Source organism: Juglans microcarpa x Juglans regia, chromosome 1S, assembly GCF_004785595.1.
Source record: "Juglans microcarpa x Juglans regia isolate MS1-56 chromosome 1S, Jm3101_v1.0, whole genome shotgun sequence".
Lineage (NCBI taxonomy): Eukaryota > Viridiplantae > Streptophyta > Magnoliopsida > Fagales > Juglandaceae > Juglans > Juglans microcarpa x Juglans regia.
Window position 1 is genome coordinate 8,774,043 of NC_054595.1, and position 27,485 is coordinate 8,801,527.

Consider the following 27,485-nt stretch of genomic DNA (forward strand, 5'->3'; position numbering starts at 1 on the left):
ATTAAAAAATAATATTTTATTCTACTTTTATTTAGGATATGTTTGGATATTAAAGTGAGTTGAGTTGTGATAATAAAATATTATTAGAATATTATTTTTTAATATTATTATTATTTTAAAAATTTAAAATTATTATATTTTATATAAGAATTTAAAACAATTATAACAGTAAATCAGTAGAATCAAATCAAACATATAGCGTAGATGGTGAGTTAGACAGAGAAGGGCAGAGCGAGAGAGCGAGAGGCATGGAAATGGAGTTGGAGCCCCGGGTGAAACCTTTGCCCTACAAGGTGAAAGCCACATCGAGGGAGTCGCCATCTCAGAAGGCCACTCACGTCCTCGATTCCGACCTCCGCACCCACTGGTCCAGCGGCACCAACACCAAAGAGTGGATTTTACTTGAACTCGACGTACCTTTCCTTGAATTTCATTTCTGGCTTTTACGGGTTTCTAATTTCTGTACTTGAATTTCATGCACGGGATTAAGTTCCGTTATTTGCTTAAGTTTCGTGATTGAACTTCAGTAATATTTGTGTAGGTATTAATATATTCATTAACATTTGTTAAGATATTTCTTCTACTTCTCTGCAGGAGCCTTGTCTGCTATCACATGTACGGATTTATAACAAGTCTGTGCTTGAATGGGAAATTGCAGTTGGCTTGCGTTACAAGGTTAGGTGTTTCAAATTTCAGTTAGTCGATGTTTTATCAGATTGTCTGAGGTTATTTTTTTTTTTTTCACAAAGTTGTGAAGGTTTGAACTTGCGCTTGAAAGTACTCTGTGGTATATGTGATACGAAAACTATCATTTCATGTTGAATCACTCATTTGAAAGTACCTGAGTGTAAATTGTCTGTGAATAGAAGGGCCTGATTGTCTAACATTGAGGTTGTTTGATCTGGTGATCCACTTTTTCTTTCCAGCCAGAGACATTTGTCAAAGTTCGCCCACGCTGTGAAGCACCTCGACGTGACATGGTGTACCCCATGAACTACACCCCATGTCGCTATGTGCGAATATCTTGTTTGCGGGGAAATCCCATAGCTATTTTCTTTATTCAGGTAATGTAGGAGTATTGCATGTCCTTTCTTGTCTATACTGCGGTGACATTATGCTTTATGTTGATTCTGTTTCAGCTTATCAGATAATAATTTCTATTCATGCAGTAACCATCATGCATTAAGACTTTTCAAACTTGCAATTCCTATTCACTTGGTAAACTAGGCCAAAGTATGTTCTCAATCATGGAGGGTGGTTTCGGAGTTCGGAACCTGCTATTGTTCAATTGGGTACTATTCGGGAAGTGGCTTCACATTATTATAATGAAAGATAAGCATTGTAGAGGTAGTTGTAGAATCAAAATATGGATGCATGGGTGGGTGGCGTTCGAAGAAGGTACAAGGACCTTTTGGGGGTAGGAGTATGGAAGAGCGTAAGAAAAGGGTTAGAAGAATTTTTTAATCGTGTTATATTTGAAGTGGGAGATTGTGCTCGTATTAGATTTTAGCATGATGTGTGGTATAGTGCTAGGAATCTCAAGGAATCTTTCTTGGATGTGTATAATTGTAATACTCCTGATTTAGTATAGAAGGGTGATGAGTGGGATCCCACATTGCTTGGGAAGGAAAAATTCTTGGCCTTTATAGATTTCAAGGAACTCCAATTGTAACCTTGACTTGTATTTTTGGAGGATGGATAGATGTGGTTTGGGCCTCCTTGGGTGGTTAGATTAATATTGCTCTTGCTAAGAATGCTTCTTTGGTGTGCCATTTGGAAATATTTGGTGACTTCCCTTAGAAGAATGTTAGCTCCATTTGAGTGGCTCACAATTTATTTATTTATTTGATTAAGAAGAGTTTTATTAATCAACATAATTAGGCAAGGCCCAAGTACACAGGAAGCATACAAGAGATGAACCTAATTACAAGCTAAGTTCTGTGAAAAACAGCATAAAAGTCTTTAAAACTAGTCACATTCAATACAATAGCTGAAGCCCAATGTAACAATGCATGAAAGAAAAATAACCCTCCCATTGAATGTTCCCTATTATCCAAACAACGACCATTCCTCTCGTTCTAAGTGCACCACATTAAACATAGAGGCACCATCTTCCAAACAGCCGTGATTTGACGATTGCCCCGAATACCTCTCCAACATGACAATAAATCTACTACCCTCCTAGGCATTACCCATGTGATACCAAACCTAGTAAAGATTTCATCCCATAAAGCCTTAACCACATCGCTGTGAAGAAGAAGATGATCCACCGATTCTCCTTCTCTTTTACACATAAACACCAATTGATTATAAAAACCTTTACTGCATTCTTTAATCTACTATATTCCACTAGTTTGAGACAAGTAGGTGGAGACATGCTCCTTTGGGCCTCTTCCAGAAAATGGATATCCAAGGTTTACTCTTTTCATAATGTCCTTATTATTACTTGTGACAATAAACCCATTTCCTTGTTTGGTGGATTAAGGTACCTATGAGATCTGTGTTGTTAGTATAGACAGTCTCTTCGGGGAAGATTCTTACCTTGGATAATTTGGGGAAAAGACACATTGTTATGATGGGGAGTAAGTAGATTATCTTTTACTCCATTGCGAGTTGGCTAGTGATTTGTGGAGTGATTTTTTCAGCTGAGTTCGTTTTGATTGGGTCATGCCCAAAAGAATAGTGGAACTTTTTGTCCCATCGAGGCAACTATGTGGCCAACAAATTGCAGCAGTGTGGAAAATTGTCCCTACTTGCCTCATATAGTGTGTTTGGATGGAAAGGAGCGAAAAATATTTTGATGATTGTGAAGTTACAATGTAGTAGTTCAAGATTTTTTCCTCAATACTCTCCCCTTTTGGATAGCTTCTGTACATTTCAATGGGCTTAATTTATTTAACTTAATTATATCTTTTTGTCTTTCTAATCAGGTGAATCACTTGTTGATGCAGCGTATAGGTTAGATCTGACACTACAAACATAGCTGACATTGTAGAAACTGAATCCAAGATTGCACAACTCTTCTGTAATTTTAAACAAATCCACTCTAAAATCGCAAGGAATGAAGAAAAATCTCTTTTGAGCTTCTAAAATTGAAAAAATTAGAATAGCAAGAGTCTAGTTTTGCAAAACCCTAAATATTAAATCACTATTACAGTCCAGTTATGACTAAAATTCCTAATTAAAATCGAAGTTGTGTTGAAATGAAGATGATCCTGGTAAGTTCGCTCGTTCAAAGGTTTTCACTGTGTGTCTTGTGAACTTACTCACAAATCTTGCTTGAGTGCACCTAAAATAGCAGTCTTGCTCAGCCACGCCTTGAGCAAGGGTCAGGCGAATTCTTTGTGAAGGTTGGCTCGACTGAACCTACAATGAGAATTTGACAAACTTCTCTGTTAGGTCCTTTTCCTTGTGTGGTTTTCATCCTTCCAGCACTCTCCTTGCTACACATAAGCTCCTCCATGCCTATAATAGTGATGGGAGCTGCATCACTTTGTACACGTCCTGTGTACTTAGATTGCACCTTTTGCCTGTGATAATAATTTTAGTACTTGAAAAATAAAATGTTTATCTTGTCCCATAAGTTATAAACTCTTGCAACTCGTCTTTTGATGTTTGGTCTCAACTTATGGCACTAAAATTGTTTCCATTATTCTGGCCTTGCAGCTGATTGGTGTTTCGGTCACTGGTCTTGATCCTGAATTTCAACCAGTTGTTAATTACTTGTTGCCTCAAATCATATCACACAAACAAGATGCTCATGATATGCATCTTCAGGTGGACTAGTCGTTAATGCCTTTTATTATGTTCTGATGTGCACTTGATTGCATATATTATATCATTTATTTGCCAACTAATGGGCGTTAGTTTGTAGTTGCTTAAAGACCTGACAGATCGGTTGCTTGTGTTCCTTCCACAACTTGAGGTATATGTTTATTGCAGATTAGTTCATGATCGATATTATTTTCCCTAAGGTGTCATTTTCTTCAACATACAATATTTCATTTTCTGTTCGCATAAAACCCTGAAAATGATTTTTCACTTTTTTTTTTTCATAAAAAACTCAATGTAAATGCCCACAGAAACTAGTAACACTGAAGCCAATGAGCTATCAATTTTTTTTTCGTAAGGAGTTGGGGATGTTGGGTTGGAGATTGCAGGCAGTAGCAAGGTACAAAGAGCAAGGAAAGAGGGGATAAGAGATGTGGTGGTGGCCATGCAGAGGACTGAGGATGGGGAGGGTAGAGAAAGGAACTTTGGAGTGAGCAGGGCAGGCAATGGCTGCAAGGAGTGAGGATAAAAAAAAAAAAAAAAAAGAGCGAAAAAGAGAGAACAGTTTAAGTATAAAAAAGAATAAATAAGAGAGGAGGCTGAGGGCTGTGTTTTCAAGAAATAACTTATGTGTTGTTAAAGTGTAAGTCACTTTTCAACACAGTGCAAGTAATTTTTCTGCCATTTTAGGTCTGTGTTTCAGTTGACAAGGAAAATATTTTTAGTTAATTAATATTTCAGTAGTACCAATCATTGGAAAACATGGAAAACTTTTCTCAAAAACGTTTCTCACCAAATATATGGAGCTTTAGTTCTCTTTTTTCATTTTTCATTCCATATTCTTTCCTTGTTGCTATCATATTGATGTGTTATGTCTTAAATCTTTGCAGGCAGACCTTACAAGCTTTTCTGATTCTGCTGAGCCTAATTTACGTTTTCTTGCTATGCTTGCTGGTCCATTTTATCCAATACTCCACATTGTGAATGAACGGTTAGTTTATGAAGGCAGATATAATTCAAGCATGCTCTTCCCATATCCAATACTCCAAATTGTCTGTGCTTTTGGTTTCCTTTTGATTCTGTTGATAATTTTATGAGTACAAGATCGTAGTTATGTATGGTGGTATAATTCTGCCTCTTCCTTTACAATCCAACCATGCATGTAGAAATCTTCTAGATTCCCTAGCTCTTCATTCTCTTGACAATTTGACTACTCTAAACAATTAGTAGATGATTTAATTTTTTAATCAGAGAAAAGGAGAGGTAAATTTTCCTCCTTTATTATTTGCCAAGTTTCATAGTTAAAGAATATTCCGTCATTCAAACGTAGGAGCTTGATCTTCTTGAATTACATTTCATTTGCATCTCCCTTGCTGTTTGGGATTGCATTTAGCCATTTTTACTGCTTTTCCTCTGGCAAATCTTAGACTTAGAGATGTATATTTTTTAATGCTTATGAAAACTAGTTAAATCCTAGCTAGGTATTTCTCTTGTATACGTCCTGTGTACATGGGCTATGCCTATTTCCTTTATGAGTAAAAATCTTGACCGGCTATATAAAAAAAATGCTTTTGAAAACTAGTACCTACGAAGACTATTTCTTTATCAGAAAACTCTACAATTGTATGAAATTTTCTGAGTGAGTAATAATTTGAATTGACTTTGAAATCTCAGAAGGAATAAGTATTTTCCTTGTGTGGCTGACTTGTGTTTGTGAGATAGAATCTTTCCATTTAATTAATATTTGGTGTGTATTTGACGCCCTTTGATGGGGTTGCAAACTTAAAAGCTGTCATTTTTACTGGACAGCTGATTCCATTCAATCCTGAAGTAGGTATGGGATGCCAAACATCAGATAAGATAGAAATTATGAGCTTGAAAAGTAAATAATTTCATGTCTTTTAGATTTAGAACGTGTAGCGACCTGGGAATAGTGTTAGCAGTATCTATATTATAATCCCAAAATACTAGTCAATTTGAAACTTCTCTAGAATCATTTATAGTTTAATTTCCCCTATTAAGTAGCCAATGTGATTTAGCATTCATGACTACCTTTATAATTTACTTGGTCTCTATATGTGTTATTAATATTCCTATGTGGGACTGGGATGTTACATATGGATTTTATACATTCTTAGCCTGTTTCAAGGGAAAATGAAATTAAGAATGCTCAGAGTATTTCAAACTATACTTACAGATGAGTGTATTAATCTTACATTTGATATACCAAGCATTAGGAGTTGGAAATCGAAGTTGAAATGGCTGGAGAGGTCCAGACTTGGTCACCCAAAACCTAAGTTGAAAGCTTTACATAGATTATCTATGATTTTTGGTGTCTACAAGGCCAATAGCTTATTGCATTCAACTTCATAATTGAGCCTGAAGCTCAAGAGCATGTCTAGTTCAGTTTATCCAATGTTTACATCTGGTGGCTCCATTAATTATAATTCTATGAAAAAGCCAGCTCCTACAAGCTGACTGAATCAAATGGTAAAGTTTTGTTGGACCTCTTTTATATGTTGCCAGTTAAGTTTTACTCGTTAGTTGGTGTAACACCCTCTTCCTTTCTCGTTTGGGAAAAGATGCTACACATTGTACATACTATGGTGCAAAGATTATAAAATTCAGTAAATAAAAAATGTAAATAGCTTATATTAGTAACACGTTGTTATTAGTCATTAAAGAAACTTAGACATCAATTTAAATCTTCAACCGGAAAGTAGCGCAAGGCCTCGTTTGGATTCGAAGATGAGTTGAGATGAGTTGTGAATAGTAGTAAGATTTATGAGTTAAAGTTGATGAATAGTAGTGAATAGTAGTGAGATGAGTTGAGATGAGTTGTGAATCCAAACCGGGCCTGAATAAAGTCTCTATTGTGTTGTAAGCAGTTGTTGAAAAATATTCTTTAAGTAAAGACTCTGACTCTAGATTTGTTGGCCTATGGACTTGTTCTTCACAGTATCTGTGTAGTTAAAAAATAGAAATAAAAATGAGTCAGAATATTTAGTGAATAGATGTATCATATGTAAAAAGAGTTACTGGCATCTTTTATATTTAGTGAATAGATGTATCTTTTATAATCGTTTACCTATAAAAAAAAAATATTTGAAAACATATTGTGAAAACACAATCAAAACATTGCACATGGATAAAAAAATTTTCATTAATCTCTTGTAGGGTTGTAAGTAATTTGGTCCGGACTGGCAATACCGACTGGACCGAACCGAATTATGGACCGGTCGGTCTCGGTCCCAAAATATGTGGACCGATAACATTCGGTCCGGTCTCGGGGTCTACAAATTTTGGATCGGACCGGACTCCTATATATGTATTTTTAAAATATTTTTAATAATTTAATATATTATTTTTATATAGTAATTATATAAGTTAATGATGTAATTTTCATCTAATTCAGTGTACTTGTTATTCCTTTTGATATATATATATATATAATATTTTTACTTATCAAAAAAAATTTTCATCGAATTTATTATCATTGACCATATAAAATATAAAATAATATATGCTATCAATTAATAATAAATCATAAATCATGTGATAATTTATGTCATTATATGTAGATAGTTAATACATCATACATTCATACATACTCTACTATTTACACTTAATTAAAATAATTAGGTAATTTTTTTTAAATACCTAAGTTGCAAGCAAGCATGAATAATTTATGTACATGAAATTATTTGATATTCATTAACATTGGCTCGAGCGGGGTGTCGAGCGTGGCTCGAGCAAACATTGGGGTTTGTGTCTCGCTTGAGCCCACTGTTGCACGAGACTCAAGCGAACTCACGGGTTGAGTTTTGCTCGGGCCCACTGTCAAGCGAACCTCGAGCTAACTCACGATTAAAGCTTCGCTCGAGCACTAGGTCAAGCGACAATCGAGTGAACTCATTGTTTCTAGATTTTTCAGCTCCAAAACCAGTCTCCACCCTAACAATTAATAATTATGCATACTAAAGAGTAAAGTCTAATTTAGTAAGTAGTAACTATCAACATCATAAATATAATTATAATAAAATAGTTCAAATTCTACCTGGTTAATTGGTCAACAGTTTGTACCCCAATTTCTGGGGATGGTTTGGGGATTCTCCACTTGATGAAATTCAACCAGGCTCTTTTGGGTAAGTGGTTGTGGAGGTACCAAAACGAAAGGGAGGCCTTATGGAAGTCTGTTGTAGATTCACAGTTCGAGGAAGCTTGGGGAGGATGGTGCTCGAATGAGATACGAGGCACTCATAGAGTGGGGTTGTGGAAAAACATTAGGAACCTTTGGGACCTTCCGAGGACATGTACATTTTGTTGTGGTCGATGGTTCGCGTGTCCCTTTTTGGTTTGATAGATGGTGTGGTAGCCATTGTCTACGAGATACCTTCCTTGCTATCTTTGCGCTCGCTAGAGAAAAGGAGGCATCAATCGCCGATCTTCTGGTTTTTTCAAATGGCACCCCTCAATGGAATATTGACTTCATTAGGGCAGCCCATGATTGGGAGTTGGAGCCTATCACGGAGTTCGTTGCGGCATTATATTCCGCAAGTTTTTCAGGGGCACCGGAGACAAGATGCATTGGAATCATTCTAAGAAAGGTATTTTCTCTGTTAGTTCTTTTTATCAAAAGCTTACAAACTCCGGAATGTCTACGTTCCCATGGAAGAGCATATATATGGTAGATGAAAGCTCCTTCAAAAGTAGCTTTTTTTTGTTTGGAGAGCATTTTTGGACAAGATCCTCACTACAGATAATTTGAGGAAACGACGGGTTGTTGTCCTAGATTGGTATTGTATGGGTAAGAAGCATGGAGAGTCAGTTGATCATCTGTTGCTACACTGTGAGGTGGCCAAGGTTATGTGGGATGATTTTTTCTCAAGGGTTGGATTGTCTTGGGTTATTCCCTGTAGATTAGTGGATTTCTTCGCAAGCTAGAGAGGACTACACGGCGATTCTCAGGTAGTAGCAAAATTTGGAGATTGGTTCCAATATGCATGTGTTGGTGTATTTGGAGGGAGAGAAATGCTAGATGTTTCGAAGATCAAGAGAGAACAATGGATGAGCTAAAACTTTTCTTTTTTTAAGTTGTCGTTCTTATGGGCGGGGGCCATAGTTTGTAACGGATCTAGTGTTCATGATCTTCTTTCTATTGTAATCTATAGTTAGACATTCTTCATGTATACTTCTTGTATACTTGGGCTTTGTCTATTTCTATGAATATAATATCTTTGATTACGTATAAAAAAAATTATGGTAAAATATTTTTTTAATGAGTTAGTTACATAATCTACATTAATAATTTACTTAATTTTAATTTAGTAATTTAAATAATTTTTTTATTAATTTATTTGAAAAAACAAAGATGAAAAAAATAATAAAATAATTAGGCTGGATGGAACGGACTGACTGGACCGGACCGATAGCTATTGGTCCGGTCCAGTCTAGGGAAAATGATGGACTGTCACGGGACCAGACTGGACCGATTTACACCCCTAATCTCTTGGGTGGCCTACTCATGATTACTCCTTATGCGTTGGGGTTGATGTTCACAAGGATTATATTTAGTTACAACTGAAGTTTATCACCTATCAAGGATTATACTCATGACAACACTTGACAAACAGTGGTGCACACAATCTGCACTCCGTGAATCATACAAGGTGGTTGCCTACATCTTTTAAACAAGTACAATTGGACATTCATTCTGTTCATATAGCCTAAAAATTAAATAATATTTCGTGCAATCAGACCATACTTGTTTTTTTCTTTTCATTCTTACCTAATATTCATAACATATTCAAGGCAATAACATATCAGAAGCATACAAGTATACAACATAAAAACATTTGAATAAACTCATGGAACTAACACATAAAATGCATGAAAAGGGACTTCTAAAGAAGCTAATTAAAAAATATTTGCGTATTCATACATTATCTTTTTTTTCTTCTTCTCTCTTTCCCATATTCATATCATAAACATATCAAAAGCATAAAACATTAAAACACTTGAATAAACTCGTGGACATAACACATAAGGTACATGAAAAGAGACAGCTGGAGAGGGTAATGGCAACTCACAAGTCGCAGCAGTGTGAAAGATTATCCCTCTATCTAGTATGGTACATTCAGAGGGAAAAGAATGATAGAAATTTCGAAGACCGAGAGTGAACAATGGAAGAATTTTATACCCATTTTTTCAATACATTGTTTCTTTGGACAAGACTTTAATTGGTTTCTTTTCATAATTTTCTTGTATCCTTTTCTCTTTCCATCTAGGTGTTTCTCTTGTATAGTTCTTGTGTACTTGGGCTACATCTTTTGAGTTCTTTAATAAAATTCTTGATTATTATCACAAAAAAATAACTTAAAAACAGTTTTGAGAAATCATTTAATTGAATGGTTGAAGCAATAAAGGTAGGATTATATCTACTTACATCATCCCTCGGCTCAAAACTCAACTTCTAGTCAACACCTAACAATCATATTTGTAAACAATCAATCTTTTGTAATATTTTCCATCATTTGACCTTCCTAAACACCACTCTCAACACTAAGCTTAGATTTGCTATCTCCTCTTTTGAACTCTCAAAATTGCGAGTTTTTTGCTTTAAAAAAAAAATTCATCATTAAACAATCACAATATGCATGCATTCTAACCTATTTGCTATGTATGATGTAATGTATGTCTATGTCATGCTATGCTTTGTTTGCAAATTTAATGTTATTTGAACTTAGCCGTCCAACATTTGTTAGTTCTCTAAAACAGGATTTTAATGTTACTAGTCTTAGACTTGCTGAATTACTGTCCATTGATATTGTTAAAGTTTATTCGACTTTGGGTTCACTAATTTGGGTTCTTTTGTGCCTTAATGGCAGCAGCCACTAAGTAATATTTTCTAGGTTTTGACAGCACTCAAAAGTCTCTCTAACAAATATGCTCTTGGTCTAAGAAGGTGACCTTTTGAGGCTGACCATAAATTTGAAGTGTTGGTCTAAGAAGGTGACCATAAATTCGAGCAACTGATCTTAATCATTTTATCTAAAATACAGTTCAACCTATGCCTACTGCTGGCTGATTATTTAGAAAGAAAAACAGTACTCTTAACTCTGCTTTCTTCATATTTTTGCCATTCTAAACTCTTGATTAAAATATTACAAATAAAATGATAATGTTTATTTTTTTTGATAAATAATAAGAAAATTTTATTCATACGAATGTTAGATAATGTTAGAATGTGACAAGGCTCTTACATAATAGAATATTTTTATTTAAAAGCTAAGAAAAAAAACCAAGAGTGGCCAGGAATGAATCTTGATTAGGGCTGCCAACGAACCCAGTTGAACCGAATTTGAACAAGGGTGCTCAAGCTCGATTAGCATATTTACTCATTCGAACTCAGCTCGAACTCGAATAAAACTTGAATATCCTTGTTTGAACTAGGCTCGCTAACCATTAATGTTGTTCGAACTCGTATTGAGCTCGACTAAAAATAAATGAGCGAATCGAGCTCGAGTAGCCTGAGCTGGAGCTCGATTTTTTATTTTTGGAAAATCTGATTTTTAATCTTTCGATTAATATAAGAAATTTTAATTTTACATAAATTCTATCCATTTAACTATTCAACCAAATAGTTTTGATTTAAAAATTCTTATGATATAACTTTTAAATTAACTTATATTTATAAAAAAAGTAATACATAAGATAAATGCAATAAGTTGAACCATTTAATATATATACATAGCATAATAAGTCAAAAGTTCTAGTTGTATACTATATTATTAAATATAAATTGTGAATATATCATAGCATACATTGTAATGTTATATGTATTACCAGCATACAATATAATATATAAGTTATTGTACGTATATTATACTATAAATATATAATAATATGATAAGTAATAAGTAATAGTTATAAGTTACAATATGTGTTATCATTTATTTAGTATAATGAAAACTATATTGTGTATAAGGTTAATGATATGATTCCTTAATTAAAAGGAAACACTATCAACTTTCATTATGATATGTATTATTTATATGATCTATAGTAAACCAATTAAAGTTAATTTGGTAACTGTTTCAAGTAAATGTGCATTCACTCCTCCATTTATAACTATATCACTAAGTTATAACCTATATAACAATTAGAAAATTGATATATAACACTAATGTTATATTATATAATACATAATTAACTACGTATCAAAAAAAAAAAAAAATAATACATAATTAACTAGGTATGTAAAATAATTTGTATTGCAAACATAAAATAGCTTGATATATCTTATAACTTGTAATAAAATACACAACTAAATATAGATAACTAATTACATAAAATATATCCTATAAAAAAGAATTATAGAAAGTATCCTATACACACTTTGAGAACATAATAAATATATTAAATAAGGTAACTTATAAATAAATTAATAAGCCTCCAATTTTCTTTGTTTAGCAGTTTGGTGGACAACCATCCCATTCTGTTTGTATATTTTTGTTGGACTCACTGCTAATTCCACTCGATCGCTTTTTCTTTGAGGAATAATTATCCTTACACAGCTGTAACACCCCCTTTCCATAGGTTAGGAATACTACTCATTCATATCTCTGCACCAGGTAACAGATCAAACATAACAAAAGATTTTATCTAAGTTTGGAATTCCATCTAAGTTTGTCCCATCTGCTCGTCAACATCGTCCTCTTTACACGGCAGTCTATTCTGGCCGAGACAGCCAGCTTCTTCAAACTTTCCATGCTTCAGTAATTGTAAGAAACCTCCCCCAAATGGATCTCTATGTCGGAAGCTTTTTCTTGGAGGCTTCTTGGTTTTTACATGCTGTAATAGCCACTTTTCTAGGTGTTTCCTAATGTTCTTCGATCTCTTAGGGTTATGTGGGCAATGCCTTCAAAGGTGGTGGAGTTGTTAACATGCTGAAAGGGACAGTTTAGCTACCATCAGTATGTTTCATCGTGCAGGATGGTCCCTTTATTAACCCCAAGGGGTTGGCCCAAGTGGTGAAGGCCTTGGTTTTGGGGTATCACTCCCTTCAAGGTCCAAGGTTCAACACCTCATAGGTGTAAACAATCCTTTGGGGCTACACTTCCTAGTGAAAAGCTAGCGATTTAATTAGTTTTGTATAGGGAAACTTCCGAGAGTGCGGTGCACGAGATCGGGGTTTACTTTGTAGGGGTAGGTCCGAAGGGCCCTACCTTGGAGAGGTTCCCCGACATTAAAAAAAGGGATGGTCCCTTTGTTTGTGCTCTGGTGCTTATGGAGAGAGAAACCGGCGAAGCTTTGAGGATAGCAAAATTTTTATGTTTTAAACACTTTGTATCAGTGAACAAAAACCCATTATTTCGCTTTCTTTTCTATTTCTGGTTTTGAGGACTTTATAGCTCCTCCGGTGTATTTGGGCTATGCCTATCTTTATCAATACAATTGCTTCTTACTTATATAAAAAAAAAGGCCTTTATAGCACTTTTCCCCTTTGGCTAAGTGAGTTAATGCATACTTCCTGATAGTTGTGGGATAAGAGTAATGTTACATGCAGTCGTGGAGTGCGCAAGCGCCGTGCAATCGCTTTGAAAAAGAGTGGGGTACACTATTAAAAAATTATTATTTTTTTATGTGGGTCCTATATTTATTCACTTTTTCCAAAATGATTGCACGGCGCTTGCGCATTCACGACTGCAACTATCATTTCTCGTGGGATAATATCCCTTTCTTATTAATAGAATTTATCTTACTTATCAAAAGAAAGTAATCCGGGTTGGCAGGGATCTCGTAGGGTTTTACTCATGTGCAGCCTAGGACATGACGAATATGCTAGAGTCATTGCTTATTGTCGGCATTGTGGCTTTCCCTAGTAAAACTAGGAGTCCTAGTTTATTTAGGAGTTGTCATTAGATAAGTTTTTTCCTCCTAAACTTATCTTTTATTGACCCCGACAGCCTCTACGTACAGAATTAATTCAGACACCCGATAATTAAGCAAGAAACAATCTCCCATGGATCTACATTTCAAATCTCAGCCCTAACCCTAAAACTTTAGGGTTCGGGTGTTACAACAGCATAGATAAAAAAAAAAAAAAAAAAAAAAATACTATTATGGCGGTTGGGCTTGTGTATTTGGAGTTTACTCCCCTAGGATGGGTCTGAAGGGACTGTCTCGTGAGGTTCCATGTTATCTAAAGATATCCCACTTAAATTTCATAGTGGAAGATGCTTGCAAGACACCAAGTAATGCTTATAAATGTGCATAAAATATTTATGAATTCTATGGATTAAATTGTTGGGTCATCCAACTACCATGATAATGGGTGAGTGATAGCTGCCATTCTCAAATCCATCTGAATGTTGTTTCCCTTTCTTGTCTCTCCACCCAGAACATGCATTGACGAAGTATTCTAAAAGATTTGGTTCCTAGTGTCTTTGTAGTTGATGGACATGTTATGGTTGGAATGACCTGTCATTGCACTGCCCTTCTTGTTGAACTGCTCTATAGCAGATACTTTGAGTGATTTTCTTCATAGCCTTAACATGGCTTTTCTCTCAATCGCTTTCCCTTGGCAATGAATTCCCAATTAGTGTTTTGGGGGTTGTTGTACTGATTATATTCTATGTTTTGCAATTTTTAATATTTTTGTATTATGTCTACTTAGCCATACTCACAAACTATTTTTGGGGCTAATTTTGAATCGTAGAGCAACAGGAAAGTCTCTCAGCAGTATTACAGACTCTGAAGGCTCTAAGAATTGTCAGCTATCATCGGCCTTAACTGTTTCTTCTAACTTTGAGGTAGTTTTTGTTTCCTTTATCTTGTTCTTATTTTTTGCTTTTTTTATTTATATAGAAAAGCAGCTTTTATAAGAGTAGGGAGGAAAACTAAATAAATATACAATTTTTCTTTGTTAAACAATCATTGGTGGCTCTCCATGATAAATTCCATTAGCTTTGGTTTGATCATCCATGCTTAACAGGGTTAGTTATATAATGATTGCTTTATGACTTTTCTCTCTGTACACCTCACTGAGGATGACTCTCGGTGTGTAACAACATGATCATCATGGCTTTCTCGAGACAAATTCTTATAGAATCTAAAGTATTTGAATTGTTGGAGGAAGGTAGACGATGGATTCGCTTAACCGAGAGAAGTTGGAAGGTTACAAAAGCATTGGTCTTGGAGATGTCCACGATGAAATGTTTCATTAGAGCCCTTGAGGAATGTCTGACTGGAGACAGAAAAGAGTTTTTTGCAACCTCACGGGATGGTAACAGAAGCTACATCGCACAGAGATGTTCCAATGCTCAAGGTCGATATATGGCTTGGGTGGAATATGGCAGTGATGGCGGGAGAAACTTTGTTTTCATACCTGAAGAAATGGAGGGGAAAGGGTGGAAAAAAATGACGATGGCATTGAGGGAATCTTATGGTAGTTTGGAAGATGGGAGAAAGGTTGGTTTGTTAAGGTCTCAAACTATAACCCAGAAAGTGCTGATGAATACTCTGTCCAAGTCTTAAGCAGAGGTGGTCCGGTCATCAGGGCTTGCTGCCGGCAACGACGATAACGAGGTATGTCATATATGCTCAAGGAAATGCAGCAACTTTGGTACCAAGGATGGGGGGCAATTCTGGGTTTTCAAAGACCAAGGAGATATCCATTGTGGAAGAAGGACAGAGATGTGCGCCGTCTGTTCAAGCCTTCAGAACTAACATCGAAAGGGAAAGAAACCGAGAGAGGAACTTGTAGAGGTTCGTAGAGCTTTCTTCTTTTAAATAAGAGCTGTTACAGTTGAGAAGCTTGGTCAATCTTATGATCTAGAGGGTGGATAAGGCAATGGGATTGGGCTTGGGCTTGAGCCCGTCACATTCAAACTTAGACCTACACAAAAATGGGCTGCATTAGAGATGCTATACTCGGGCCGAGAAAGGCAAAGCCCAAGCCCAGCCCAAGCACTAGAGGGCTAAACAACCTAGATTGCACGCAATGGGCTTGGTGCCCAATATCAGCAAAGATTCGCCATCTTGATTCAACCAACGGCCGTCGACCACATAGATCCCATCGCTGGGAGCAAGCGATGCCATGGGTGGAACCCTGGACAATGGGCTGTTGGTATTGAGGCTGCCGATTGAGTTAGAAGCTGAGAAGGGCTGTCGAGGAAGAGGGGCAGAAGGAGCTGGTGACCACACAGACTTCGTCGTCGCGAGTAGGCAATCTGGTGGGTGGGCTTCTGGTCGACGAATTGATGGATTTGACACCGCCGATGGAGGTAGAAGCTGAGAATGGTTGTGGGGTAGTGGAACAACGTCAGATGGAGCTAGTGACCACACAGACTTCGTAGCCGGGAACAAACAATTTTGTGGGTGGGCCTCTGGTCAACGGCTTGTTGGAGATGACGCCGTTGACGGAGGTAGAAGCCGAGAATGCTCATTTTGGCTGTGAGAGGGGGTCTCGGGCTGAGGAAGAAGGCTAGAATGAGCTAGGGACCTTGTTTGTCAGAATGGGAAGTCCCATTGTTGATCTATCTGCATGGGAACCTCAAATGGAAAGGGAAACGCTGATGAAGGGCAGTTCTGAGATGTGGGGAGCTCAGGATACCCAAAGAGAGGATGGCACCTTGGTATCATTCACACCCAAAGTTTCTGACCACGGTAATAAGGAGGTGGAGGTAGCAGATGGTATGGATATTGAGGTGGAAGATCACTGGGATGAGCCCATCCCCTTGAATTCAATGCTCCCGCTGAAAGACCGGACTCTAGCCTCAGATTGGGTTCTACTTAAACCAAGGAGATTCAACGGTGTGTAGGTCTACCTTGTACTAGTAATTTCTGGCCCTACCTGCTGCGATCAAAGCTGGACAGTCCAATTTAGCCATGAAATGCCACTCAGCCAAGTACTTGGGCTATTGCTGTGGACTTTAATGGCATGAACCTTCATGATTTCTTAGTTTCTAATGCGCCTACGTAGATAGGGCATAATGACTTTTGTAATTGGCTGTTGTTGCTCATTCTTGAATTAATAAGACTTGTTTACTTATAAAAAAAAAAAAAAAAATGCCACTCATCCAAGAAAAGGGAAAGGGAATTAAAGCGACTTACTTGTTCGGTAAACTATGAAGGAAGTGCAAGCCGTGACAGGACAAAGGGTAGGGCAAAGTTGGTGGTTTTATGAAAATAGTCTCGTGGAATGTTAGGGGGCTGAACGAGCTAGAGAAGTGTACCAAAATAAAAAAAATCAGCTTCATTTTTAAATAAAAAAAAACTAATAAAAAAAAAAAAAATCAGCTTCGTGGCTGGAAAGTGTATGTAGTATGTTTACAAGAGACAAATATGGAACTCATCTCCCTTGCTATAATACGGAGCTTGTGGAATTGTTGTCATGTGGGATGGTAGTATTTTCCGTCTAAGGGGGCTTTGGGAGGTATATTGGTGATGTGGGATAAACGGGTGGTAGAAAAGACATATGAGTGTGTGGGGGAATATACAATGGTTATTTCTTTCAAGAATGTGGAAGATAACTTTCAATGGTCTTTTTCCGGTGTTTATGGTCCTAACTCTAATATCGCGAGAAGAGGCTTGTGGGATGACTTGGCAGCCCTTTGTAGCTTATGGAGCCTTCCTTGGTGCATTGGGGAAGATTTTAACATCACACGCTTCCCAAGCGAACGAGTGGAGGTCCTAGCTATAGTTCAGCAATGACATATTTTTCTGATTTTATTTACGAGCAAGATCTTCTGGACATCCCTTTAGTTGGTGGCACCTTCACTTGGTGCAGTAATAGAGAACATCCAGCTTGGTCAAGACTTGATAGATTTCCTCATTTCGCCTGATTGGGAAGCAAACTTTCTGGATCTCATTCAGGAACGGCTTCCAAGGTTATGTTTGGATCACTTTCCCATTCTCATTGATTGTGGAGGTATCCAGGGAGGTAAAAGATATTAACATGTGGCTGCAATCTGAAGGATTGGTTGAGAGAGTTAGACAATGGGGGTCATCCTATCATATACAAGGCAATCCTAGTTACATGCTGGCATATAAGCTCAAGGCTTTCAAGGAGGGACCTGAAGAAGTGGAACAAGCTGATTTTTGGGAATGTGGAACACCGAAAAAAGACTCTCCTCGACGAATTACAGGGTTTGGAAGATGTGGAGGAGGAGAGGGGTCTCTCAAAAGAAGAAAAGACTCACAGAAAGCAAGCGACCTTAGATATTGAAAGGATGACATTAATGGAAGAGATTTCCTGGAGGCAGAAATCGAGGGCTCTATGGCTAAAAGAAGGGGATAAATGTACCAAGTTCTTCCATCACATGGCTAATTGCATAGAAGACACAATGTCATTGAGTCACTATTAGTAGATGGGAGGATTACTTCGAACCCGTTTAAGATTACAGACCATATTACCAACTTCTATGTAAAAAATGTCGGAATGGTTTCTTGGAGACCATGTCTGGATGGCCTCATTTTTTAGTCGATTGATCATCAAGAAGCAAGTTGGCTAGAGAGGCCATTTGAGGAGTTGGAGATTTGCAAGGTAGTGTGAAGTATGACAAGTGATAAAGCTCTAGGTCCGGATGGGTTCACTATGACTTTCTTTAAGGCATGTTGGGAAGTAGTTAAAGATGACATTTTGAACTTCTTCCATGAGTTCCATGAACAAGGTAGTTTTGAAAAAAGCCTTAATGCTACTTTCATTGCTCTTATTCCAAAGAACTAGGGGGTAGTGGAGCTTAAGGATTTTCGTCCGATAAGCTTGGTGAGCGGAATGTACAAAATCCTTTCGAAGGTATTGGCTAATTGATTGAGTACGGTATTGGAGAAGATCATTTCCAAGCCCCAGAATGCCTTCATTCTTAACTTTGTTCTCATTGCCAATGAATGTTTGGATAGTGGCCTCAAGTCAGGAGCTCTAGGGCTACTATGCAAACTTGACATGAAGAAGGCTTATGATCGAGTAAACTGGAACTTTTTGCTACATGTGCTTGAGAGGTGTGGCCTCGGAGCGAGATGGTGCTCTTGGATCAAATTTTGTATATCCATTGTACGGTTCTCCATTTTGGTGAATGGTACTCCAATGGGCTTTTTCAGAAGCTCAAGGAGACTGAGGCAAGGTGATCCCTTACTCCATTACTGTTTGTTTTCTTTATGAAAGCTTTTAGTAAAATGATTGTAGGTCTTGTAGAAGGTGGATACTTACCTGGCTTTGTAATAGGGGATGCAAGAATCGGCACACTGGAGATGACCCACCTCTTATTTGTAGATGATACTCTTATTTTCTATGGTGCTAATCACAATCATATTCAAGCTTTGCGAGCTTTACTACTTTGCTTTGAAGCGGCATCGTGATTGAAAGTGAATCTCGCCAAGTTAGAATTAGTTCCAGTTGGTAATGTTCTCAGAGTTTTGAGCTATGCCAATATTCTGGGGTGCAAAGTCTCCACCTTGCCAATGAAGTATCTTGGTCTTCCCTTGGGTGCTTCCTTTAAGTCGGAATCTATCTGGGATGTGGTGTTGGAAAAAACGGAGTGGAAACTGGCGAGTTGGAAGAGGATTTGTTTGTAAAAAGGTGGTAAAGTTATGTTGATAAAAAGTACACTTTCCAACTTGCCTACTTACTTTTTATCTCTATTTCCAATACCATGTAAGGTGGCTCACCAGCTAGAGAAGTTGCAACGAGATTTCCTGTGTTTTTTTTTGGGGGGGGGGGGGGGGGAATAGATGAAGGTTTCAGTTGGTGAATTGGGATAGGATTTGTACCCCAATACTTAAAGGCGGGCTGAGAATTCGGAACTTGTTGGTTTTCAATAAAGCTTTTTATTGGGTAAATGGTTGTGGAGATACCACAATGAAGGGGGGGGGGGGGTGTTGTGGAGAGACATCATCGATTTAAAATATGGTGGATTGTGGGGAGGGTGGTGCTCGGATGAGGTGAGCGGATCATGGGGTGGGGCTTTGGAAAAACATAAGAAGAGGTTGGACCGACTTTCATCGATATACATGCTTTCCAATTGGGGAGGGTTCCAGAATTAAATTTTGGAATGACCTTCGGTGTGGAGACCGAAATGTTAAGGAAGCCTACCCAACTTTATACAGCATTGCATGACAACAGGAGGCTTCTCGCAGAACTCATGGATCTATCTAGTGGGTATCCTCAATGGAATATCACTTTCATTAGAGCTGTCCAAGATTGGGAAATTGACACATTTACAGATTTCTTCAATCTTGTGTATAACTATGAAGTAAATGGAGGAGCTGATGCGATGTTGTGGTCACCGTTCAAGAAGGGGAGATTTACTGTTCGGGCTCCTCTAAAAGCTTATTTTTTTTGTATGGACTACTTCACTAGGCAAGATTCTCACTTTAGATAATTTAACAAAATGCTGACTCATTGTATTGGATTGGTGTTATATGTGCAAGAAAAGTGGTGAGTCTGTGGGTGACTTATTATTGCATTGTGACGTGGCTAGGAGTTTGTGGAATGATATCTTTGCTAGAGCGGGGCTCCATTGGGTGATGCCGCAAAGGGTTGTTGAATTTTTGGCCAGTTGGCAAGGCCTCCAGGGCACCTCTCAAATTGCAGTTATGTGGAAGATGATACCAATATGTCTATGGTGGTGCATTTGGATGGAGATGAATGGTCGCAGCTTTGAGGATTGTGAAAGGACAATGGACGAGCTTAGAACTTTTTTTCTTCAAACTTTATTCCATTGGTCGATTATAATAGACTTTAATGGCATGAACATATATGATTTCCTTGTATCTTTAGATACCCATGCACAGTTGTTGCTCTTGTATATATTCGTGTACTTGGCTACGTCTTTTTCAATAAAACTCATATTTACCGATAAAAAAAAACATTTATATATATATTGTAAAGGTTTGTTAATTTTTTAAACGCTCTCTCTCTCTCTCTCTCTCTCTCTCTCTCTCTGTTTTTTTATAGGTGATACACTCTTATTTTTAACTTCTTGAAAGGCAAGAAAAAAAGTGAGACAGAACATGTGCATGATTTTGAATATTACGTGTTCTTTATGTACTTCCAAATTCAAGATAGGTGCATTTTCAACATTATGATACTCCGCACTTTGTTCAATGCTTTGCTTTCTGAATTTTGCTACAATCAATAAAAAGAAAAGTTTGTTCAGTAACTTCAGCTAGTATGGCCTGAAACTTTCTCATAAATCTTAGATACAGCAATCAAGATGGAGAAGGAAAAGAATGAAAGAAAGAAAAAGGTTGAAACTTAAGCCATTAGTTTGGGGAAAGGATTTATGTAGCCATCCCCATTAAGTTGATGTTTAGTTTTTGCAATTTGTTATTACTTTCTTGTTTTTGGACTTATCAAAACAAAAAATCAATTTGTTGTTTTTGGGCCCTTTTTCTATTTAAATTTGCTCCTTTTGCCTGCAGCCTCAGAGGTCACGCATGTCACCTTTTGTCTTTTCCACATCCAGTTCCATTGCATTTCGTCCTGATTCGATTTTCGTGCTGTTGAGAAGGGCATATAAAGATTTTGATCTGGGAACTGTTTGCAGAATGGTAATTCATCTGTCTGTGTCTTATATAGCTTGGCGGGTAGTTGTCAACCTTGAGATTCTAATCTGGCTATACATATGCCCCTTATTTCAGGCTTCCAGAATCCTTCAGAAGTTCATAGAGCCTGTTACAGTGCAAGAAGCATCAACCTCTCCTAATGCAGCAACCCCTGATGAGGACGAGACATCAAAACCTGAATTATCTAATTCATTTCCTGTAGTAGATTACTCAGATTTGTTTGGAGAAGAATTTCGTATTCCTGTTGATCCCTGGGACTCCAGCTATCTTAACATCTTAGATTTAGGGGAAGTGGAAGAGGGGATTTTACATGTTCTTTATGCTTGTGCGTCACAGGTTGATTACTGTAATAGGGACATAAAACTCCTCAAGCACCAGTAAAATTTTGTGATATCTGTTTGTTTCCTGGCATTCGATCCATGAATTTACAATTTAACATTTTGTCTTTTGCAGCCTCTACTTTGCAGCAAATTGGCGGAGGGAACTTCTGACTTCTGGTTTGCATTACCTCTTGTACAAGCATTGCTACCAGGTCTAACTGAAGCTTTTAAAATTGTCTTATTACCTGAAAGCTTATTCCATATTCTTATGAATATTGTGTTTATTATTTTCACATGCATCTTGAAAATATTTTTGACATGCACCGTTTTTGGCAATCCCTAGCACTTCGCCCTACTGTGAACAGTCCTTTTGATGTTGTTGATGAAAGTTTTTCGCAATGGAAGCAGCCTATTGTGCAACAAGCCCTATCTCAGGTCATACTTGATGTTAAGGGGTTTGTTTCACCTCTTCTTTTGATGTAATTTTTATGCAATATTCTCTCTTTTTATTCATACCCCACTCATACATTGTTTATAAATTGCAGATTGTGTTGACATCAGCATCATCATTATACCGTCCACTTCTTCATGCCTGTGCTGGCTATTTATCGTCATTTTCGCCATCACATGTTCGTCACTTGTTTCATTTTAATCAACCCAGCAGCATTTCATGCTCTTCTTTTACATTTTTAATATGTAGCATCTTATCTTGATTTGTATCTGATAGACTGTCACTGGGAAAAAGAATTGAAACAGTAATATTGATGGAATCTTACATAGCTCAAGAAATATAAAATGAAAAAAAGATCCACCAACTGTTCCACTTTCAAATCTACCTAATCTTTAATATCAGAATAGTGGATGATTCAATGTGCCAGTTTCACTTTAATTTGTTTGTTTCTAGTCAATGAAAGGTGAATAAATTATCCTCTTTATAACTACTACACTATGCTTTGTATTCCTTCACCAATCCATGCTGATAATTCGTTTGCTCTGTAAATGTTATGTTTGAACTAAGGCTCTGAGCTTCCTTTGTATTTTCCTCACTTGGAAACAAACTGATTTAACCTCATCTTCTACAGGCAAAGGCTGCATGCGTTCTGATTGATCTGTGTGCCAGTGCATTTGCACCTTGGATGGCTCAAGTGATTGCAAAGGTTTGCCTTGGGCATTTTTGGTTGGGTTCAGTTTATGCTGTACAATTGGCACTATACAGATGCTTTAGTCTTTTATTTGTACTTGAGTTTATTTATATTTATCTTAGATTTGAGAGTGATTTTGATACAGATTGATCTGGCTGTGGAACTTCTAGAGGATCTCTTGGGTATAATCCAGGTGTGGTTATCAATTGTGTGAATCATATGCTTTGTAATTGTAATATCCCTTTCCCGTTAAGAATGGATTGCTACATATCTTTCATATATTAGTGCATTGATTAAAAACATCTGTAAGCTGAAAGTCTTGACAACCTTTATTCAACAAAATTTGATAGGGAACGTTGTCATTGCAACCAATAAAAAATAAAACCGAAAATAAACTCAATCTTCAATATGGAAAGTAGCATGCTAAACACCAAGCTTTTATTGTAAATTACGCACTTGTTGAAAGACATCTTATACATAGAGACTCATACATTTAGTCCTTCCTGTAGTAGCATATTAGCATCTAGGTGGTTTAAACCGAAAAAATAAAATGAGTCAATGTTTAATAAATAGATATCTCGTGGAGGAAATAGAATCACAAATATCTTTTACTTTTGAAAACGTCATATAAAGAAAATAAAACCTTCCACATGCATCATAAAAACATGTTACTTAATTTGATCTCTTGGGTGACTTGCACACAACTACCCCCTTGTCAATGTTGGCAATCACATGATCCTGAACCCATTCCTGTGGCCAACGAGTGGGGTCGCATCTTGGATATGGACGTTGCTCATTAAATCTGGTACAGTCAAATGATCCAATCCCAATGGATCATACAGGATCGCTGCTCCTGCCTTTTACCTCTGCTACCATCTTACATTATTTCATAGGCCCCAAACATTTTAAAAAATTGAATGCATACCATCATCTTTATTTCCTTTTGCTTTTCTTTCCTACAAGTTTTCATGACATGAACGTATTCACAAGGTAGCTTTATGTGTAAGGATAATGTGAGCATTCAACATAAATATTTTAATAAATTTAAAGTAACTTATCATATAAGTTATGTTGAACGGGACTTCCAAAGATAGGCTGACAATTTCTAGAATATATGTTAGTTGAAATTTTTATTTTTTATTTTTTTTTATTTTGAAGAAAAGTCATATTGAAAAGTTAAAACAATAAGGGTATCGTTGTATTTAATCTCTCCTATGAATTAACATCAAGAACTCTACCAAAACAAAAAGAAAGAGATACGAGTACAGGGTGGCCGGTATGCTGTTTTGTTAAATTGTCAAGACCTTAAGCTGCAACTTGACTTATAGTGGTATATGCCACCCCTATACCCAAAAAAAGTAATTATTGATCCTTAAAGTTCATAATTTCATGAAGGATGTGAATCCCTGATAATTTTCTTCCTTCTGTTTTACTTTTAAGAAAATTGCATGGTAGGGTTTTGATAAAAAAATATATGGTAAGCCAAGAAGCACTGGATATGCATGCAATTGTTGTGTCTGTGTGCGCATGTGTTCGTAAGAATTCCCACCTTGCTCTCTCGCCCGGGGCAAATTTAGAAACATTTAGATAGTGCCAGTTATCTATTAGGAGTATACAAGAAGTGTTGTTGATAGACACGAATATGATATGTATATCTTTTCCTTGCGGTACTATATAGAAAAAAGAATTTATCATGTTTTTATGTTGGATAACTGTAATAGAAGTACTTATCAACTAGACAAAAAAAAAAAAAAAAAAAGAAAAAAAACTGCAATAGAACAAATCGCTCTTAAGAGCAGTCATTGGTATCTCACTCACAAGTTTTTTTTTTATAACCCTTGAGCATTTTAAGTTGCAACTGTTGGTTTTAGACACGAACAGAACTATTTGCTTGTTCCTGTATGTGCAGTTATTAGATCATGCATGTTTGCTTATATTGTAACTTTCTGGCAGCCGTCTTTTTCTTGGATGGCTCACATTCATGGAAAGATTTTGTCTTATGGCTCTTTTAATATATGTCTTAGAGTGCTCGCCATTCCCTAACTCGTGCTCGGGCCGCCTTAAAGTACCTTCTTCTTGCTCTGTCTGGTCATATGGATGATATACTAGGGAAGTATAAGGTATGAACTCCTGCTTTGGTTTTTTGCTCTCACCCCACAAACCTTTGGCATTTTGTTTTTGAGTTGATTTATGGTGCCTCAGAGATAAGTGCATCTAAACCAAATTTTTCGAAAAATAACCTATCAGTGTCTAGTTGGGCAATCAGCTCTGCCTAAACGATGCTCTTAGAATTCTTCGGTTTTAAAACAACGCCTACATATTGTATGAATTTCTCTAGAAGGTTTTAAATTTAGCTTGTTCGTAAACAAAATATTTTGGCTTACTTACATCTTTCCAATACCCTCATCAGGAAGCTAAGCACAGAATTCTTTTTCTCGTGGAGATGCTTGAGCCTTTTCTTGATCCTGCCATAACCACCATGAAGAGCACACTACCTTTTGGAGATTTTTCTTCTACTTTTCCGGAAAAGCAAGAACATGCTTGTGTGATTGCCATCAATGTTATCCGGACAGCGGTAAGAAAGCCAGCCGTTCTTCCTTCTTTGGAATCTGAATGGAGGCGTGGCTCGGTGGCCCCTAGGTAATACATATGTCTATTGTACTTAGGCTGAAATCTACTGTGCTATGAAAATTTTCATATCACGTATCTACACCTGTTTTTATTTACTTCTAAGGCCTGATATCTTTTGTACCAGATGATTTGTAGGATGGGAGGAGCATATAGAACGTATGTGGTGGATTGTTTTAGACAGTAATTCAACTCTCACATGCTAAAAAACATTATGGATGTTACAAGCTACTTACAAAGAGTGTGTTAGCATCAATATAAATTTCAGTCTTTCAGTTGATATTTTTAAGTTCATTAGTCAGTACTGATCTTTTATGCTTGATTGGTAATTGACAATAAAGTAAATAAATCAAAAGATTCCTCACTGAGTTCCTCTTAAGAGTTTTGAATGATCTGGATCCCGATTATGATACTGATCACTAGTGTTTGGTGATTTTTATCTTATCAATAGATGTGCTACCAAAAGCATTGATGATGCATTCATTTTGAACATGTTAAAAACAAAGCCAATATGGATGTCTATAGAATGCCAGTGGGATTTAGAAATGCCCATCTCTAGTTATTTTGGCTGTGCATTTATCACTCTCATGGTCTGTCATTATAGTCATCTACTATAATGCCAGTTTCATCAGACAGTCTTCTTGTTCTTTTATGATTGGTTGGTAATAAACAAAAAATTCTTCATGCAGCATACTTCTCTCAATACTGGAACCTCACATGCAGTTGCCTCCTGAAATTGATCTTCGCAAGTATCCTATGTCGAAACCACTTGAGCCTGATTCTTCAAATATTTTACATCTTTCCTCTGTCCCTTGCGAAGGAGGAGCTTCTTCAAAATTAAATAGCCAAGATGACTATGATGGAAGGGCAGATATTTCTGATGCAGCCATGAAGACTGATGTTTCTGAAGACGTCCGCCTATTTTTTGCACTTCCAGAACTTCAGAGCATAGCTCTGACAAATTTTACTGGTGGTCAAGACGAGAATGGCCCTGTTTCTAACCATGAGGAGGCTATCTCAGATCCAATACAGGGGACCGAGGAAAATGTTACTCACCGGATTCATACTGACTTAGCATTAGATGCTGGTTTCACTGCTGAATACTTTAACTTGCATGCAGATTATTTACAACTCATAAATTATCGAGACTGTGAGCTAAGAGCTTCTGAGTTTCGGCGTTTGGCTTTGGATCTACACTCTGAGAGTGAGATTACAGATGAGGGTCACGATGCTGCTATAGATGCTTTGCTCCTAGCAGCAGAGTGCTATGTCAATCCCTATTTTATGTTGTCTTTTAAAGGCAGTCCAAAATTTATGGACCAGATGAACATTAGCAAGGCTAGAATTCCCCAAAATCATGACATTTTGGAGCTGAGAATGGTTTCTGAAAAGAGTAAAACCAATCTAAAACAAATAGCTCATTTTGAAAAGAAAAGAGACAAAATTGTTCTTCAAATACTGATTGAGGCCGCTGAATTAGACAGGAAGTATCAGGAAAGAATGTCAGTTGAGGGACAACATTCCTCCTACACTGAAGGATTTGATGAGAAAGTCATCCAGCTATCTCCCTGGATATACAATTGGCTGATGCTATCACCTTGGTTCGGCAAAATCAAGCCCTATTGTGCAACTTTCTGATTCAACGATTGCGGAGAGAGCAACATTCGATGCATGAAATTCTGATGCAAAGTCTTGTGTTTTTGTTGCATTCAGCCACTAAGCTATACTGTGCTCCTGAATATGTGATTGATATAGTGTTAGGATCTGCTGAGTACTTAAATGGTATGCTAACATCCCTTTATTGTCAGTTTAAAGATGGCAATTTACAACTGGAGCCTGAGAAAATACATGGGATACAACGACGGTGGATACTTCTTCAAAGACTAGTAACCGCTTCAAGCAGTGGTGATGAAGGGGCAGGCTTTGCGATCAATATCAACAATGGTATTCGTTATGGAAATTTAGTTCCACCTTCAGCCTGGATGCAGAGAATATCAACCTTTTCAAGATCTGCATTCCCTCTGGTCAGGTTTCTTGGTTGGATGGCAGTCTCTCG

General features: G+C 37.0%; 1 protein-coding gene across 1 annotated transcript; it reads left to right on the plus strand.

Annotated features, from left to right (window-relative positions):
* Positions 1-190: 190 nt before the first annotated feature.
* LOC121244240 lies at positions 191-27,362 on the plus strand. The gene is made up of 17 exons (XM_041142259.1): positions 191-413; positions 595-675; positions 927-1,064; positions 3,667-3,777; positions 3,875-3,925; positions 4,662-4,762; positions 14,492-14,585; positions 21,196-21,324; positions 21,415-21,675; positions 21,793-21,871; positions 22,003-22,094; positions 22,205-22,288; positions 22,742-22,816; positions 22,947-22,994; positions 24,826-24,921; positions 25,212-25,441; positions 26,119-27,362. Exons 1-17 carry the CDS (start codon positions 249-251, stop codon positions 27,065-27,067), a joined length of 2,784 nt encoding a protein of 927 aa, XP_040998193.1. The 5' UTR covers positions 191-248; the 3' UTR covers positions 27,068-27,362.
* Positions 27,363-27,485: the final 123 nt, after the last annotated feature.

Coding starts and splice junctions, on each gene's coding strand:
- LOC121244240 (XM_041142259.1), top strand. CDS start 249: ATGGAAATGGAGTTGGAGCCCCGGGTGAAACCTTTGCCCTACAAGGTG. Junction 14,586..21,195: donor CTGTTTCTTCTAACTTTGAG/GTAGTTTTTGTT, acceptor TTTTGCCTGCAG/CCTCAGAGGTCACGCATGTC. Junction 21,872..22,002: donor TGTACAAGCATTGCTACCAG/GTCTAACTGAAG, acceptor GGCAATCCCTAG/CACTTCGCCCTACTGTGAAC.